The 14,748-nt window shown below is 40.2% G+C and overlaps 1 protein-coding gene across 3 annotated transcripts in view; it reads left to right on the top strand.

Moving 5' to 3' along the window:
- Nucleotides 1-14,748, top strand: part of LOC115795752 (low-density lipoprotein receptor-related protein 8-like) — an 87,345-nt gene that overhangs the window by 18,844 nt on the left and 53,753 nt on the right. For all 3 annotated transcript variants that reach the window (XM_030751816.1, XM_030751815.1, XM_030751814.1), the window contains exon 3: nucleotides 9,807-9,929. In XM_030751816.1, coding sequence (XP_030607676.1) covers nucleotides 9,807-9,929 — 123 coding nt within the window. The remainder of the gene's footprint in view (nucleotides 1-9,806; nucleotides 9,930-14,748) is intronic.

Here is a 14,748-nt window from a genome sequence, read left to right as displayed (position 1 = left end):
CTGGGGGAAGAGCAGCAGTGATGGTGTCAGCTGTTTGGCTGAGGGACCTGTCCTAAAACTGTGTGTCTGTGTGTTTTCTCTATCAGGGAGACTTTATTAACCAAAAACTGTGGGGCAGGTGACAGACTACAGCAACCAGCTTGTCTTCATTCATTTGGAGGGCACCTTATTTAGATAGTTTACAGCAATAAGCAGGTGCTCCACTGCATTCCTTTGACAATGCACTATTATATTTATTGGTTGCTTATGTAATGTTTTTAAATGGTTTGCTAAGGTCATCGTTTCTGTGTGTGAACAGAGAATCAGCCATTTATCAAAGTTAAACCTTCACCATTTTATCTTAACACAACAGGCCTCTCCATCTGTCTAGTAGGATTAGTTTTATTTTGAAGGCTCCTGTTTTTGTGCTCATTTCTGATAAAAGTAGGATTTGGGGCTGCATTCGTTTGCTCCAACTGTGGAAAAGTGCACATAATCTGACCTTTGCCATGGATTTAGAGATAGCAGTAGGGGCTGGTTCCTGCAAACGCCCGCTGTTTAAACCTTGCCTGCAGGACATTGGTGTCACGTAGATGTAACACAAACCACATTCAACACATAAAACAAGGCAGTGTATCTAAGATGCACTCCTCTCTACTTGCTGCAAACTCATACATTTTATTCCCTCCATTACACCCTCTTCTTGCGTGGTTCCCATCATCTGTTTCTAGCAGCCTCACTCTTGAAGCTTTGTCTTTCATATTTCACTGATAATGTCTTCTGGGCTCCTTTCTGACACTCCTTGGGTCTTATTGTTCTCCCTGCTGGATCATTAGCCTGCTGCTGGATTTAACACAGGGAACTTGATGGCGATCAGTACCTGTACCACCAAGTATAACTGCAGAACCACCTGCACAATAATGGTTTGAGCTCCATAATGAGATGAGCACTAGAAACACCAGTTGTAAAGAAGGTACAGGGCAGTCTGAAACTAGATGTATGCTGTATTGTCAGATTCACCTTCAGGTGCCTGATTTAATCTCTTTTCTTATATTTTTTTCTAATTTTGAATTTATACATAAAATTCTAATCCTATGTATTTATAAATGTGGTGTAAATCGATCCAATAGGGACTGTTTCTGTGTCCACAACTGGAATTTTGAGACCTGAAACTGTGCTAAGCAGAAATTAGATACTTTTCAGACTGCAGCAAGAGTTTATCAACCACTCATGTCTCTTTTTCATGCTTCATTGAATGACATGCTGAGTCCTCTGTAAATTTGGCCTCGCCTGTACTTTGCATAAAGGCACAGTGTGTTCCAGTGACAATGCCAGGTTATAGGATGAAACTGTTGACATATGGCTGAAGATCAACCATATTTTGCTTCTCTAAACCAGGAAACACACGGGAAGAAAGGATCGTAGCAGAAGGTCAGACACATGGAGAAGGCGTCATGCAGTGAAAGCCAGGGATGTACGGGTGTGTGTGTGTGTGTAGGCCTATATTTGTGTATTTGCTTTTCTTGGCAAGCTTTTCTTGTAAGCAGCAATGTATGCGTTATATCAGCAGCATTTGTCAGTGTGTCGGCTCTGTGGTAGGGTGTACACGGGGTGAGTCTGTCCAACCCCATACATGCTTCATATATGAGCCTGCAGATCAAATTGCAGTAGACTGTCACAGGAGCATGAAAATACTCTCCCAAAAAAAAGGCTTGAAAACCTCTTGAGAAACCAAGATATAGATGTGTCCTGTTGCTTTCTTATAGACGCTCGTGCACAATACCCTATACTTCTGTCTGATATTACTCCATGATACTATTGGCTTCAAGGTAAATCTCTAGGGATTTAGCTAAGCCGAACCTAAAAGGTCTTCTGAAAAAAATCACTCCCAGGCTTCCTAAGGGTAACTAAGGAGCTTTTTAAGCTGAGGCTGCCCAGTCTCTTGCTTAGAAACTTGGTGTTTGTGTCAATGTGACCTGACAGGGAGGGGGAGAAAATATGTCTTTTTGGAGGCTGAGGGCTATAATTAGCACAGTGGAAGTCTTTGGCCAGTACACAAGGTCAGAAGAAGTGCCAGGCAGTGAACAGCAATAAGTAGCCTCCCTTACCTCTGGCATCCTGCATCACAGCGTTTCATAATTATGGATGTATGGCAGTCTTTACGTGACTGTTATTAGCCACAAGTTAGGTGTGACTTTTTTGCCGTATTGTTTTTATGTAGCTGTTTCGCCTACAATCAAAGTTTTACAGATTATTTTCATATTACTGATTGATACTGAGCAATGAAATGAGAATAGCAGCATTAAAGACACATATGAAACTCGGTTAATCACACCACTTTGCACTTCTGCTCTAGTCAGAATACTTACTCGGTCCCTCAATATACAAGTTTGAGGCAAGTGTGATTACAAACTCGTGTATGCCACGTTATTGACTTACATGAGTTTGTATTAAATATAATTTGTCAAAGATGAAAAAAAAAATAGGATAATCTATTCGGTATAGACTCCATTCTTAAAATAGAAATGCTTTGCTGTAAATTTCTTTTCCTGTGACTGTTTTCTCAGTGTTACTGAACCAACATAGAAACAAGCAGTTGCCTAGAAACAGACAAACTGGTCCTGAGGTGTCTGTATGTTTATCTTCTTCTAATTAGTTCCTGAACTTTTTGCACTACTTTATTTTCATCATGTTTTGGGTTACTGGTTAAATCATTTCCTGATTTATTTTGAAATGGTTCCACTTTATTCTGTTCTATTTTCTGTCTGTCACCTCCATCTAATCTATTTACTGTTTATTTTTAAGATATGGAGTATACATTATATTTCTTATTTCTTTGTGCATGATTTTTGTAACCCTTTCCTATTTTCTTTCTTCTTTGCAAGGTGCTTTTTACATTTTTGGATTGTTTTGAAACTTTTGTTTTGTTTTGTTTGTTTGTCTAGCTGACTGCTTTACTTTTTATTGCTTTATTACCCCAAGCTTTTAGTTAAAGTTTGGGATTTTTTGGGGGGATATATTTTTTGGTGTCCTGTGTTTGTGTCCTTCCCTTCCGTTGTCTGTCCTCTTGGTCCCATTCTCTGAAAATGTTGGTTAGCCCCGCGACAGCCTGGCGACCTGTCCAGGGTGTACCCTGCTTCTCCCCCTATAGCAGCTGGGATAGACTCCAGCCCCCCCACGCGATACTGAATTGGATAAGTGGAAGAGGATGGATGGATGGGTCTGTTTAGATTTCATAGCTTCTATTTTAATATTTAGAATGGTTTAAAGGAAGTAATATCATACCAGTTATCAAAAATTAAAGGCCCATCCTCTGGCCAATTAGACCCAAGTCATTTTATTTTATGCAGCTTCAAATCACCATACATTTGAATAACAACAACCATCATAAATGCTGTTTAAGTTGCAGCCCAGATATGTAGGGGTAAGTAGGGTAATCAGTTCATTCTCCTTCCTTTAGCGTCATTTTTAACATTTGATTCGCTCAATTTATCCAAAAAGGGCGAGAGAGAAAAAAAGAGATTGAATCTGTAGATGCCACTGCTCAGCTCTGTGTTTTTTGGATCAATACTCTATCAGCCAGTGCTGAGTTAGAGCTCAGTCCTGTGTGGTTTTTCATCTTCCTGTTGGTTCCAGTGGTTCACTGCTGACCACACAGACCTGACTGACAGGAGAAAATACGTAATGACATCCTCTATTGACAGATAACAACAGATAAATCGAATCAACAAGAGAAATTGTTTGCTGCTCTAAGGAGACTTCCCTAAGCTGCCTGGAGCTTCCCCCTCTCTCTCTGCATATAAATATATATAAAAACATGTCACCTAAGAAGCATACTTTAAAACTGTGCAACATTTCTGCATCTGCATGCGGTACTTAAATTTAATGTAAATGCTCAAATGTGCCTAATTAAATCCTGCAATTATTCGCAAAAACAATTTCAGGAACAGCTTGTCCAAAGTGCTGTCAATTCCATGCTGTATTTTGTATGCTATCATGATATCCCATTAATTTTAGAAGGGTTAGTCATTTGCATGCTGGTTTAAGCTAACAGATACATAATGTTTCCTGCTTCGACAACACTCCCCTACTTCACTCTGCGCTAATGAGGCCATTTGTCTTCTGATCCACAGGAGAATGTGCTTATCACTGCATTACCTATTAAGCTTCTCATGGCCCCAAAATGAAAGTGCTGTCATTAATATCCTTCATGAAAAAAAAAAAAGAAGAAGAAGGAAGAAAATAATTCTTCTCCAAGGGGTCGGGTGTGTGTGGGTTTTTGTGTGTGTGAATATCAGGTGATTGAAGGCTGTCTGCTTCTCTCCTTGAGAACATCACTGGTTGATTGAGTGTGCTCTGTTCTTGACTGGGCACATTAATATGTTCACTCAGTCTCACACTCACATGTTCCCGGAAAGGTTATATAAGGTTTTTATACTTGGCATGTTGAATCAGCGTGTAACATTTGTTACAGTTTGTAAGTCAAAAAAATAGAAATAAAAGAATTTGATGTTTTTCATCAGATGTTGTTTTGATCACAATTATAATTTAATCACTTTAAGTCATGAATATTTGATACTGCAAATCACTTAAACCATTATTTAAAAGATGTACACCCCAAATTCCCAAAAAGTTTGGATGCTTATATAAAATGTAAATATAATCAGAATGTAATGATTTCTCATAAACTTTTTTCTTGTAAGCAGCAATGTATGCGTTATATTAGCAACATTTGTCAGTGTGTCGGCTCTGTGGTAGGGTGTACACCACAGAGCTTAAAATTGAGAAAATGTACCATTTTAAGAAAAAAAATGGAAGTTGAGGTTGGGATAGGACCATGTTTACCCCTGTGCAGCATCCCCTCTTCTTTTAACAACAGCCAATAAATATCTCTGACCTGAGGAGAGCAGCAGCTGGACTTTGGGGAGAGGAACGTTGTCCCATTCTGGTGTGATAGAGGATTCTCAGCAGTCCTGGGTCTTTGTTGTATTTTTCATTTCATGACTCTCCAAATGTTTTCAGTTGGTGAAAGGCCTGGACTGCAGGCAGGCCTGTTCAGCACGCAGACTCTTCTGCTATGAAGCCATGCTGCTGTAATAGCCACAGTATGGGGTTTAGCATAGTCTTACTGAAATATGCAGGGCCTTCCCTGAAAAGATGCATTCAGGATGGGAGCTCATGTTGCTCTGAAACCTGTAAATCCCTTTCAGCACTGATGGTGCCTTTCCTGATGTGCAAGCTGCTGACTCCATGTATACCGATGCACCCCCATACCATCAGAGATGCAGGCTTTTAAACTGAATGCTGATAACAAGCCTGGCGGTTCCTCTTCTCTTTAGTTCAGAGGATGCGGCATACGTTTTCTTAAAAGTATTTCAAATTTTCTTTGAAATTTGATCTATTTTCTGTTGTTTATTGTGGCTAAAATGTGGCTTTATGAGATTTGCAAATGATTGCATTCTGTTTTTATTTAAATTTTCAGTGTCTCATCTTTTTTTTTTTTTTGAATTGGGGCTGTAAGATGTTATCACACATCCACTGCAGCTGTGAACTGAGGCCACATCAACTACTTGGAGTCATTAAACGGTACCTTGTCACCGTGTGAGTGCTGTTGATGCCTTTTGGAACATTTCCAGAGGATTATCTGACTAATATTATGGCTTGTTGTGTGTTGCAGCCTATCCAAGAAGTTTGTGATTAGTGGTTTGTTAGTCTGTTACATGAATTAGCATTAATTTAGCGAGGGGAGCTGGCTGTTAGACCAGTGGGAATGGACATCTCAGAAAACATCAGAAAACCTTTGCATTATTTGCGATATCTTGATAAATCGAGCAGATATTTGAGGTTCACACACCCACCTTCTCACCTAAAAACATTGTAAGAGTTTGTTTTGGTCCGCTCTAAAAGTTTAAAGCTGGTTAGAAGCTCTTCATGGATAGAGGATATTTCATTACAGTTTATACACTGACACCCACACTGCTGAGGAAAATCATATATCAGTCATATCAGCAGTGAGCCAAACCGACTTATATCTTATTCATATAAGGCTCAGCATCAGACAGATGTTACAGCAAAACCCATACTTCACAGAGGACTGCCAAACACATCCACATGAATGGTTTTTAAGAAAGATGAAAAGGAGTTGAAGCAGTGAAATGTTGACAACATCAGCCCCAGAGGAGGAGGCTCCAGGTGGGATTGCCAGAGCGTGGAGCTTCTTCCCACTGTACCTCCTCTAGGAGACATAACATGGCTGGATGAACTCCCCTGTACAGCGCCCTCATTCTCTCCGTGTCACATCCCATTTGTAATGCTCACAAGAAGTGAATCACACAACACTGAACTGCTTTTGTTTTTGATTTTTCTCACATGCACGAGAGGCATGCCTCCATGTAATAGTCTGCCATTTATACCTGAACAACGAGACATATTGTTCTCAGTGTGTACGTCTGCATGTGTGAGTCGTAGATGTGTGCAGTGCATGTCAAAGGGATTTAAGCTCATTAAGTGTTTCTCTGCCATATGCGATACAGTAATATTGCCTTTTTTATACAGTAAGAGTGTCCATTAGGATTCCATAAAGCACTATTACTGTTTGTCATCCCTAATCTTTGCCCCTATTATTGACTTGTTATTTCTCAGCTTTCTGTCTAATGGCCTGCCTCCTTCTGATTCTCTTGTCATTTTCCTCTTCAGCCCATCCTCATGGTCCCCATGGCCCATGAGCCTAACATTTTAAAATGTTTCCTAATTAAAACAGAAAGTCATTCCAAGCAGATGGCATGAGCTGGCCTAAGTAATTATTGCCAAGTGAACCATGGCCCCTGTAGACCTTGACTGAAATGAGTCGCAGGCTCAGTTGTACTGTGTAAGAAGCTCAGCTTCTCAGCAAGAAACTGCATGACATGGGCACACTTGACCTGCAGGGGCCACATACTGGATTAGCGTGAGATTTTCAAAGACTTTGTCACGTGATCAAATAAAGTCTTAAGCACACCCTTAACTAGCATACCACAGAACCTGAGGTTCTCAGTTCTGCCCCATCTTTTTTTTTGTTCATCTCACGGGAGTCAGACTAATTAACACGATATTAATACCCATCTAGAGATTTGAATGCAGAGGAATGAAAGGTTTGTTTGGGAAGTTAAAAATGTTCAGCTTGGTACTGAATAAAACATTTACTGTGCTGTGGCTTTTTCGAGGATTTGTAGGGAAGATTGTATGAGTCTAATTATTCTGTTGCAGGAGGTGTGATACCTTTTTAAAGCTTGTATTATGCCTGTGGGAACTCTGTGTGGAGCTCTTTCTCTTTTACCCTGCCAAACCTACATGAGTGATTAATACCTCTTAGAAATATGCATGTCTGCTGCAGGAAGCACACATTTTACATTTTTTGAAATGATATGCGCACACTGCTAATGAGTTTATACACTTGAGGGAAGCATTGGTTAAAGGGATATCACAATCCGTGTTTGCCACATAATCGTCTGTCTTCACCTTTGAAAGCCCACAGTGCTGCTCTTCCTAATGAGAACTTGTGTGTCACTTAAGCTACTTAAGCCTCGCTACAGAAAAGCAACACACTTTAAGAAAAATAACCATCAAAGGGTTTTTGCTTTGTTTTGTGGTAAATTTAGAGGTCTTGGGTTTAGACAGAGTAAAAAGGAGGGAGAGACCTATGGTTGAAAGAACAAAGGGAGGAGAGGGGGAGTCGTGGTGAAAGGGGAGTGTTTGTCTCAGTAGTGTAATAGGGTCAGTTCATAACGTTTTGCAGGAAAGGCGAGAATGAATATTAATTCAGAATTTCTTCAAGTTAATGAGACAGCGGTCTGAGATAAACACATTCACTGCTCAAACACATGTTTATTGGAGCAGCCCTGTTACACACTTCATAATTTGCTCCAATAACATCAGCAAACCAAGCTGAACTGGTCTGACACTGGCAACTGACACAGGAGAAATTTGAGAACAGGATAATTAACAAGTTTTACAATTAGAGTCAAGCAGCTTCTTATTTGAGTGTTTCTTGGTGACAGCTGATTGCTTTGAGGTGGGTGGGCAGTCAGACTACTGCAGCTACTCTGATGGACTCTGAAACACAACACCGAACACCTACCCCTCAAATGAATACGGTGGAATATGCAGGCACAGCCACAGTTCATCCTAAATAACATAAACTGTGCAGCACAATGGTGCGTGTGCATATGAGTGCCAGCATAAAGATAAAATACACATTTACTCCCAAAGTAATGGACACAAACAGTGTCTGGTGGTAAATTCAAATAATGTAATGCATACATTTGGGACATGCACAGGTTCCCAGCCATAAAAATGCACACAGAGTACCTAGCATGCAAATTGCACACTGCTCAGTGTACAATGCATGATGTTACATTATAGTACATGATGCAATACACTGTAAAGGAATGCAGTGTATCCCAGGAATGTGGTTGCAGTTTAAATGGTCCTCTTGCTCCTCAATCATTGCTCCCCTACTGTTTGTTTTTTCATTTTGCCAGGAGACAGCAGGATATTATTTACACATGCTCAAGGGGAGGTTTATATTTAAAGACCCATCTTACCTCTTTATTAGAATTACTAGCATGTACGTATGGTGCAGGTGCTGAAGTTCTTCAGTGTTCAACCTAGTGGTTTGTTTGAACTAAATCTTCCTTTATTATGGTCAAAGAACACTACATATCATTTTGGTCACTTCTGAAGCTACACCTACAGCTGTGGTATCACGAAAAAGATGTCAGACTTTAAGAAAAACATTTTTTTTTGTCCAGTGTTGACAGCAGTAAATAAAACCAAGGTCAAGAAAGACGTAGTAGTTGAAGCACAGCTAAGAAAGACTCTTGAAAAATCTTTCTCTCATTCCTTACAGCCCCTCAGCTAGACTTAAGCTCCCTGGACAATGCTAAATGCTATATCTAATTTGAAGCATCAGTGCCAACATGGGAGCCAGCTTAGAAACAGTTGTGGCTGTGTAACAGCACCGCAGATCTTGGCTGAGGGCTTTTAGCCCGTGATTTATTAGACTGTACTACAGGTCCAACTGGAGGAACAGGCTGAGAAATTTGAATGGCTCTGCCCTCTGTCTGTATCTGACTCTCTTGCCACACTAGCAGCTTAGGTGCTACAGGTGGAGAGTTTTTCTGCGCGCGTGTGTGTCTGTGTGCCGAGAGTTTGTGTGTTATGTTACACTTTAAATAAAGTTGGTGAGATATTTATTTATTTATTTATTTTTTTTTTTGGAAGGTAGCAGTGAAAAACTCGTGGCTGCTTGTAAAAGTTTTCTTCTTCCTGCTTAAGCAGGCCTTTTTCCTGACATGCTTTTGATTTCCAATTCTCAGCATGCCTGACATGTTTATCAGCCCGTGGCCTTGCTGGCGTGTAACTTTCCGTAGTAAACAGGTTTGCGAGGTAAAAGGTTTAACCTCCCTGAGCTTGTAGTGTTCGGAAATCAACATCCATTTCAATGCTCTGTGATGGAAAACCTGAAGGAGAGATTAGACTGTTTTTGGAGATCAGCAGATTGAGGGAGGGGAGGGAGATGGCGGAAGGGGGGAGGCAGTGCAATGAATAAAAGTCTAGAAAATGGGGAAAGTGTAGATAATTAGTGGAGGAAATCGGGAAGGAGAGAGTTCACTGTAGAGGGCTTCACAGGAATAATGTAAGAAATGATCTATGATGAGGGGGATAATTGCAGGGATTCTGATAATTTGACCAATTTTATGACAGATATCAAGTTCTGCTGCAGACTAACCATGCTTTTACCCATTTTCATTCTGTTCTTCTCTGTCTGTGCTTCTCTCTCTGAGCAGCCAGGAAAACGTGCGCTCCAGCAGAGTTTGCTTGTTTAAATGGACAGTGTGTCCCAGGACGCTGGCGCTGTGACGGGGAACCAGAGTGTCCGGATGGCTCTGATGAGGCAGAGGAGACCTGCAGTAAGTGAAATTTGGTTTCAACTTGAGTTTTAGTTCTATAACACAACCGGTGCCATTGTCACTTTATGAGCATTGTACTCACCAAGTCGAGCCAAGTCCAGTCATTTTATGCATAGAATCAGTGACGGTTTCACAGCGGTAGTGTTCAAAAGGGCTAATAAACATGCCCACACAGCCCGGCAGGAAGGTGACACCTTGCCAGGGTTTAGTAACTGAAGAGCCGACATCACCCTGTCATCGTGGCTGTTGTGTGTGTATGTAAGAGAGTGTGTACAGACACAGAAAGGAGAGATGGATAAGGCCATGTTGTAACCTGGTTGTTGTTGTTTTATACAATCCTACCATCAGTGGACCAATTTGCTTAATTTTGCAGGAACCTTTTAGCTCTTCCAAGTTCCTTTCAGTAGCATTCAAAGTACCAGTAAAAGTTTTGGCACACTTACCCACGTGTCCAAACTTTACATCCATCCATTTTCTTCCATTTATCCTTTTTAGAGTTGCAGGAAAGTCATAATTGAAACTACAAAAGAAGAGTTCAGCTTTTTTAATATCAACCTAAACTTCTTAAGCAACTTTTAACATGGATCAGGTACTTTGCACTGTGGCTAGCTAAGTATTTTGGCATTTTGTGTGTTGCATTTAGATCACACCTTCCTCTTTGTGGGTTTGACTCCCCTTAAACCTGTATTCAGGTCACTAATTTCCTTTGTTATCGTGGCTGTGGTGGCAGCTCAGTTATCTCCCCTGCCTCCACTCACCCACGCACTTCACCCAGCAGTGTCTGATGTTGAGTGCAAGAAAGGCCTCAATTTACTTTCTGCCAAGCTGTTAGAACCCGGGGCATCTGGCTGGCTCACTTGTAGACCGTGCCAGTCTAGCTCTCCCACACACAGGAACTGATGGGGTTAAGATGCGTTGACTCCAGAACCAAGCAGGTACTAAAGTGTGGGAGGCTTGAGGCTGTTAATTGTTTTCCATCTTTGACTGATAATTTTCTCTTTCTCCCCTGGCTGCTTGAGTCTCTTATGGGGTTAAACATCAGACAAAGCAAAAAGAAAAAAGCCTCACTGATAAACAGTAATCTCTTAAGAAAAGGTTCAGAAATCTGTTACAGCAAAATAAGCTTTTCATCCCAACCAGGTGTTCATTGGGTAAATTATAACCTCAGTAGATTACATTAATAATAAGACAGTAGTGGATTTTAATCATGTCAGGATCAGCACATATATTGAGCGAAATGTACAAAGAGTTAAATCAAAAGGGCACTGCTTTTACCTTTACATTGTGCTATATTCCTGGTAGTTAAAGCTTCTTTAATTAAATAAGGTGTTTATTGATGTGGCCTAAGTAACCTCCTAGAAGCTAAATTTAACATCTTTTGCTCCTTCCATTGTACCTGCACGATGGATGCAGGTACAGTGAAACCAACCGGTCGTGGCAGCTGGCCGGTTGGTTTCATCTGCGTCCCTCACCCTCAGTCAGTCATGGCAGATGGCTGCCCCTCCCTGAGGCTGGAGGTTTCTTCCTGTTAAAAGGGCATTTTTCTTCCCCACTGTCGCCAAGTGGTTGCCACTCAGCCTCGGGATAATCTTACCTCCAGTAAGCCGATCATTTTCCTGAAACCTCCGTTACTCACTGTGTTTATTGGGCACATATCTTTGGTGATTGTGTTTGTGATTTCACTGTGTCTGTGAGCCGGATGGATACCTACAAGCACTGTATGGATTTTATGGACATCTAAGTTGGTGTTGGCCGATTCATGTTAGCAGACATTGCATTGTTTTTCTTGGCTTTCACACATTCATTAAATAAGTTAGTTGCATTGCCTTATGTTGCAGACACACAGCACTCTTTGCATATGATTTTCCTGGTTAACATCACTTGCCCTAAATCTGAAGTACCTCCAAACAATGGATCATGATCTGCTTTGAGGGGTGAGCTCTTCACTTTCTGCTGTGCCAGACATTTCCATTTTGTTGCATATCTGTGTTTCAAGATAGTGCCACTTGTCGAGACTGCAGTACATCCAGGAAACCAAGCTGCTCAGTGCAGGGAACAGCTGTGATTGGCACACGCTGACATGTGGTCAGGCGCTGATTTAACAAGCTTTTTGCTTTTGTTTTGTGTTCAGTTGCTGGTCACACATTTTCAATGTCGCTTGATGGTGGTCTTTTAATTCTGGGAACTGAAACCATGATCAAGATTAAAATTCAATCAATCTTGTAGCCCTACTGTGAAGTGTGATTTATTTATTTATTTATTTTTTTAAACTTCTTCCAAACCAGCTGACCAGCAAATGTGACTTCAGTTTCAGAGCCACAGTCTGAGTCATCTGCATCTTTAAAAATGACACACGTTTCTAACTAGACATTATATTTGAATTCTTCAGCATAGTTGAGACCATTTCTGACTGAAGAAAAAAAGCTCTTGATAACTGACTTTGAAAGCATGTTGACTCTCATCCTGTTCAGGGGGCTAGCGTCTATCCCAGCTGTCATAGGGTGAGAGGCAGGGTGCGCCCTGTACAGGTCCCCAGCCTGTCACAGGGCCGACACACACAACCATTCACACTCACATCCACACCTTTGGGCAATTTAGAGTTGCCAATTAACCTAACCCCACTAACTGCATGCCTTTGGACTGTGGGAGGAAACCGGAGTGACCTCTTGATCTAAGTGAAATCCCAAAGCTGATCATTATTATGATGTAAATTGCTGAATGTGGAATAATATATGGAAATATACATTAACCAATACTGATCATATTTCAAAAATCCATGAAAACAAGTATTTACCATAGATAGTATAAAACATGGACATAGCCTTTAAACCTGCATTCTCTCTGAAGACCACCAGATGGCGATAGCTTTAGTTGCAAAGGTCCTATAGAAGTTTATGGCAAAATGGCTTTCTGGCCTGACCTCTGTAAACACTTTCCTACTGAGTCCATGGGCTCCGTCACTCATTTCAGGTCATAGTGAATAATAAATTAGGTCTGTTTTGTAAATCTTGGTCATGCTGTGTTTCAAAATGGAGGATTATACATAGTGTTGTTGGCTAACAATTTGTGGTATTTTCTTTAACAATGAACTGTTTATGTTTTACTGGTTAATAAAACATAAACTATAATTTAAAAAAAAAAAGTTAATTTTCAGGTTCATTTTTGCAAGAGGGGTTTAAAGGTCCTGTAAGTAAGATTGGCTCTGCCATAATCAGAGCTTCATTATTCAGAGTTTTGAGCAGATGCAGTAGAGGTCAATATCAGCTGGCCTATCACTGTGTTTTACAAAGTTAGCATGGGCTAATGGGTTTGGGTGATTTTTTTTTTTTTTTTTTGTTTTCCTTGTAGTGTACAAAAGCTTTGTGCTTATACATCAACTATAAAGTGAGGTGGGAGATGCACTGATGTGCCTGTTAGTTTTGTTTTTTTCCTTTAAATTCTACAAAGTCAATTCTGAAAAAAATGGGATGCTGCGTTGCAATGATAGCGATGCAATGAATAATGTTCCTCAAATGTAAAATTGCAAAGAATTTGAATATCTCATTATGTACAGTACATAATATATTCCATAGATACAGGTTTTATAATACAGGTTTTAGAGCAACATATGCTCCCATCCAGATGACAACAGAAGGTCTTGCATATTTTCACAAGAGGTGCTGAACTGGCCTTCCTGCCTGCAGTCCAAACTTTTTACTGATTGAAAACATTTGACGCCTCTTGAAATGAAAAGTGCAACAAAGATCCTCTATAGTGGTAAACATGGTCCTGTCCCAACCTCAAGTCCCAATTTTTTCTTAAAATGGTACTTTTTTCCAGTTTAAACACTCTGGATGTTTTCTCAGTTCTATTGTGAATAAAATATGTGTTTATAAGATTTGCAAATCATTGCATTCTGTTTTTATTTACATTTTACACAGCGTCTAGAGTTGAATGAAGCTTTTAGACATACTGGGGTAGGTTGGTATTGGTTGAAACTGATAATGATATGATGTCTAAGAGTATTACTTTGCTTCTATCCACCATTATCAAGCATTACGTCTTTAAACTCTTCCTTAAATTTACTGTGGGATGGTGTTAAAGTGGATCTAAGTGAGTGGGAACTGAATCAAGAAAAAGCCAAATGAATCTTTCAGAAGATATTCATTCTAGTTTTGTTACATTCTTTGGCTGTGGGTTGGTTTGATGAATAATGAAGCAGCCCAGCAGAGCGTCTAATGTCACTTGCTGAAAAGTTGAATGCAAGGAGGGAGGCACGAAGGGATCTCTGATGGATAACAAGTTTATATTGGAAATCCAATTAAAGATAAATGAAGGAAGGATTCATCTCTTGGCTGCAGAATAAAGAGATAAAGATCTTGGTTGAGAAGAAAGCCATTTATATGGAAATCCCATATGGATTCAGATGATGGAATGAGAAAAAAAAAATCAGCTGTGAAAAATTATGCTTCTTTGTTTTTTCTCTACAACAAAAATCTGTTCACATTGACACAGTTTTCCAAAAAAAAATGGTGATTTTTTTTTTTTTTTTTTGGCCGGTCTAGATTGATACTTCATATGCAGGGAAAGGGAAACAACCTCCTTCCTGCAGTTCAGGTTGTACTTACCCCGATGCCTGCAGCCCTGCTGATTATATGTTCAGAAGAGATGTGTCAGATCGGGGCTGTATCCTGAACAGAAGGATTGCTAATGAGAGCGTCTTCGTCACAGCTGTCTTTCTGTTTGAGTGAATCCAGCTGTGGCGTTATCACACTGAAAATGGAACGAAGAAACACTCAAGGATGGATGTTGTACATATATGTATGCAGCATCTTAACCA

The sequence above is a fragment of the Archocentrus centrarchus genome, chromosome 17 (assembly GCF_007364275.1).
Source record: "Archocentrus centrarchus isolate MPI-CPG fArcCen1 chromosome 17, fArcCen1, whole genome shotgun sequence".
NCBI lineage: Eukaryota > Metazoa > Chordata > Actinopteri > Cichliformes > Cichlidae > Archocentrus > Archocentrus centrarchus.
Note: the sequence above shows the minus strand (reverse complement) of the source record. Positions and strands in the feature narration are given on the sequence as shown.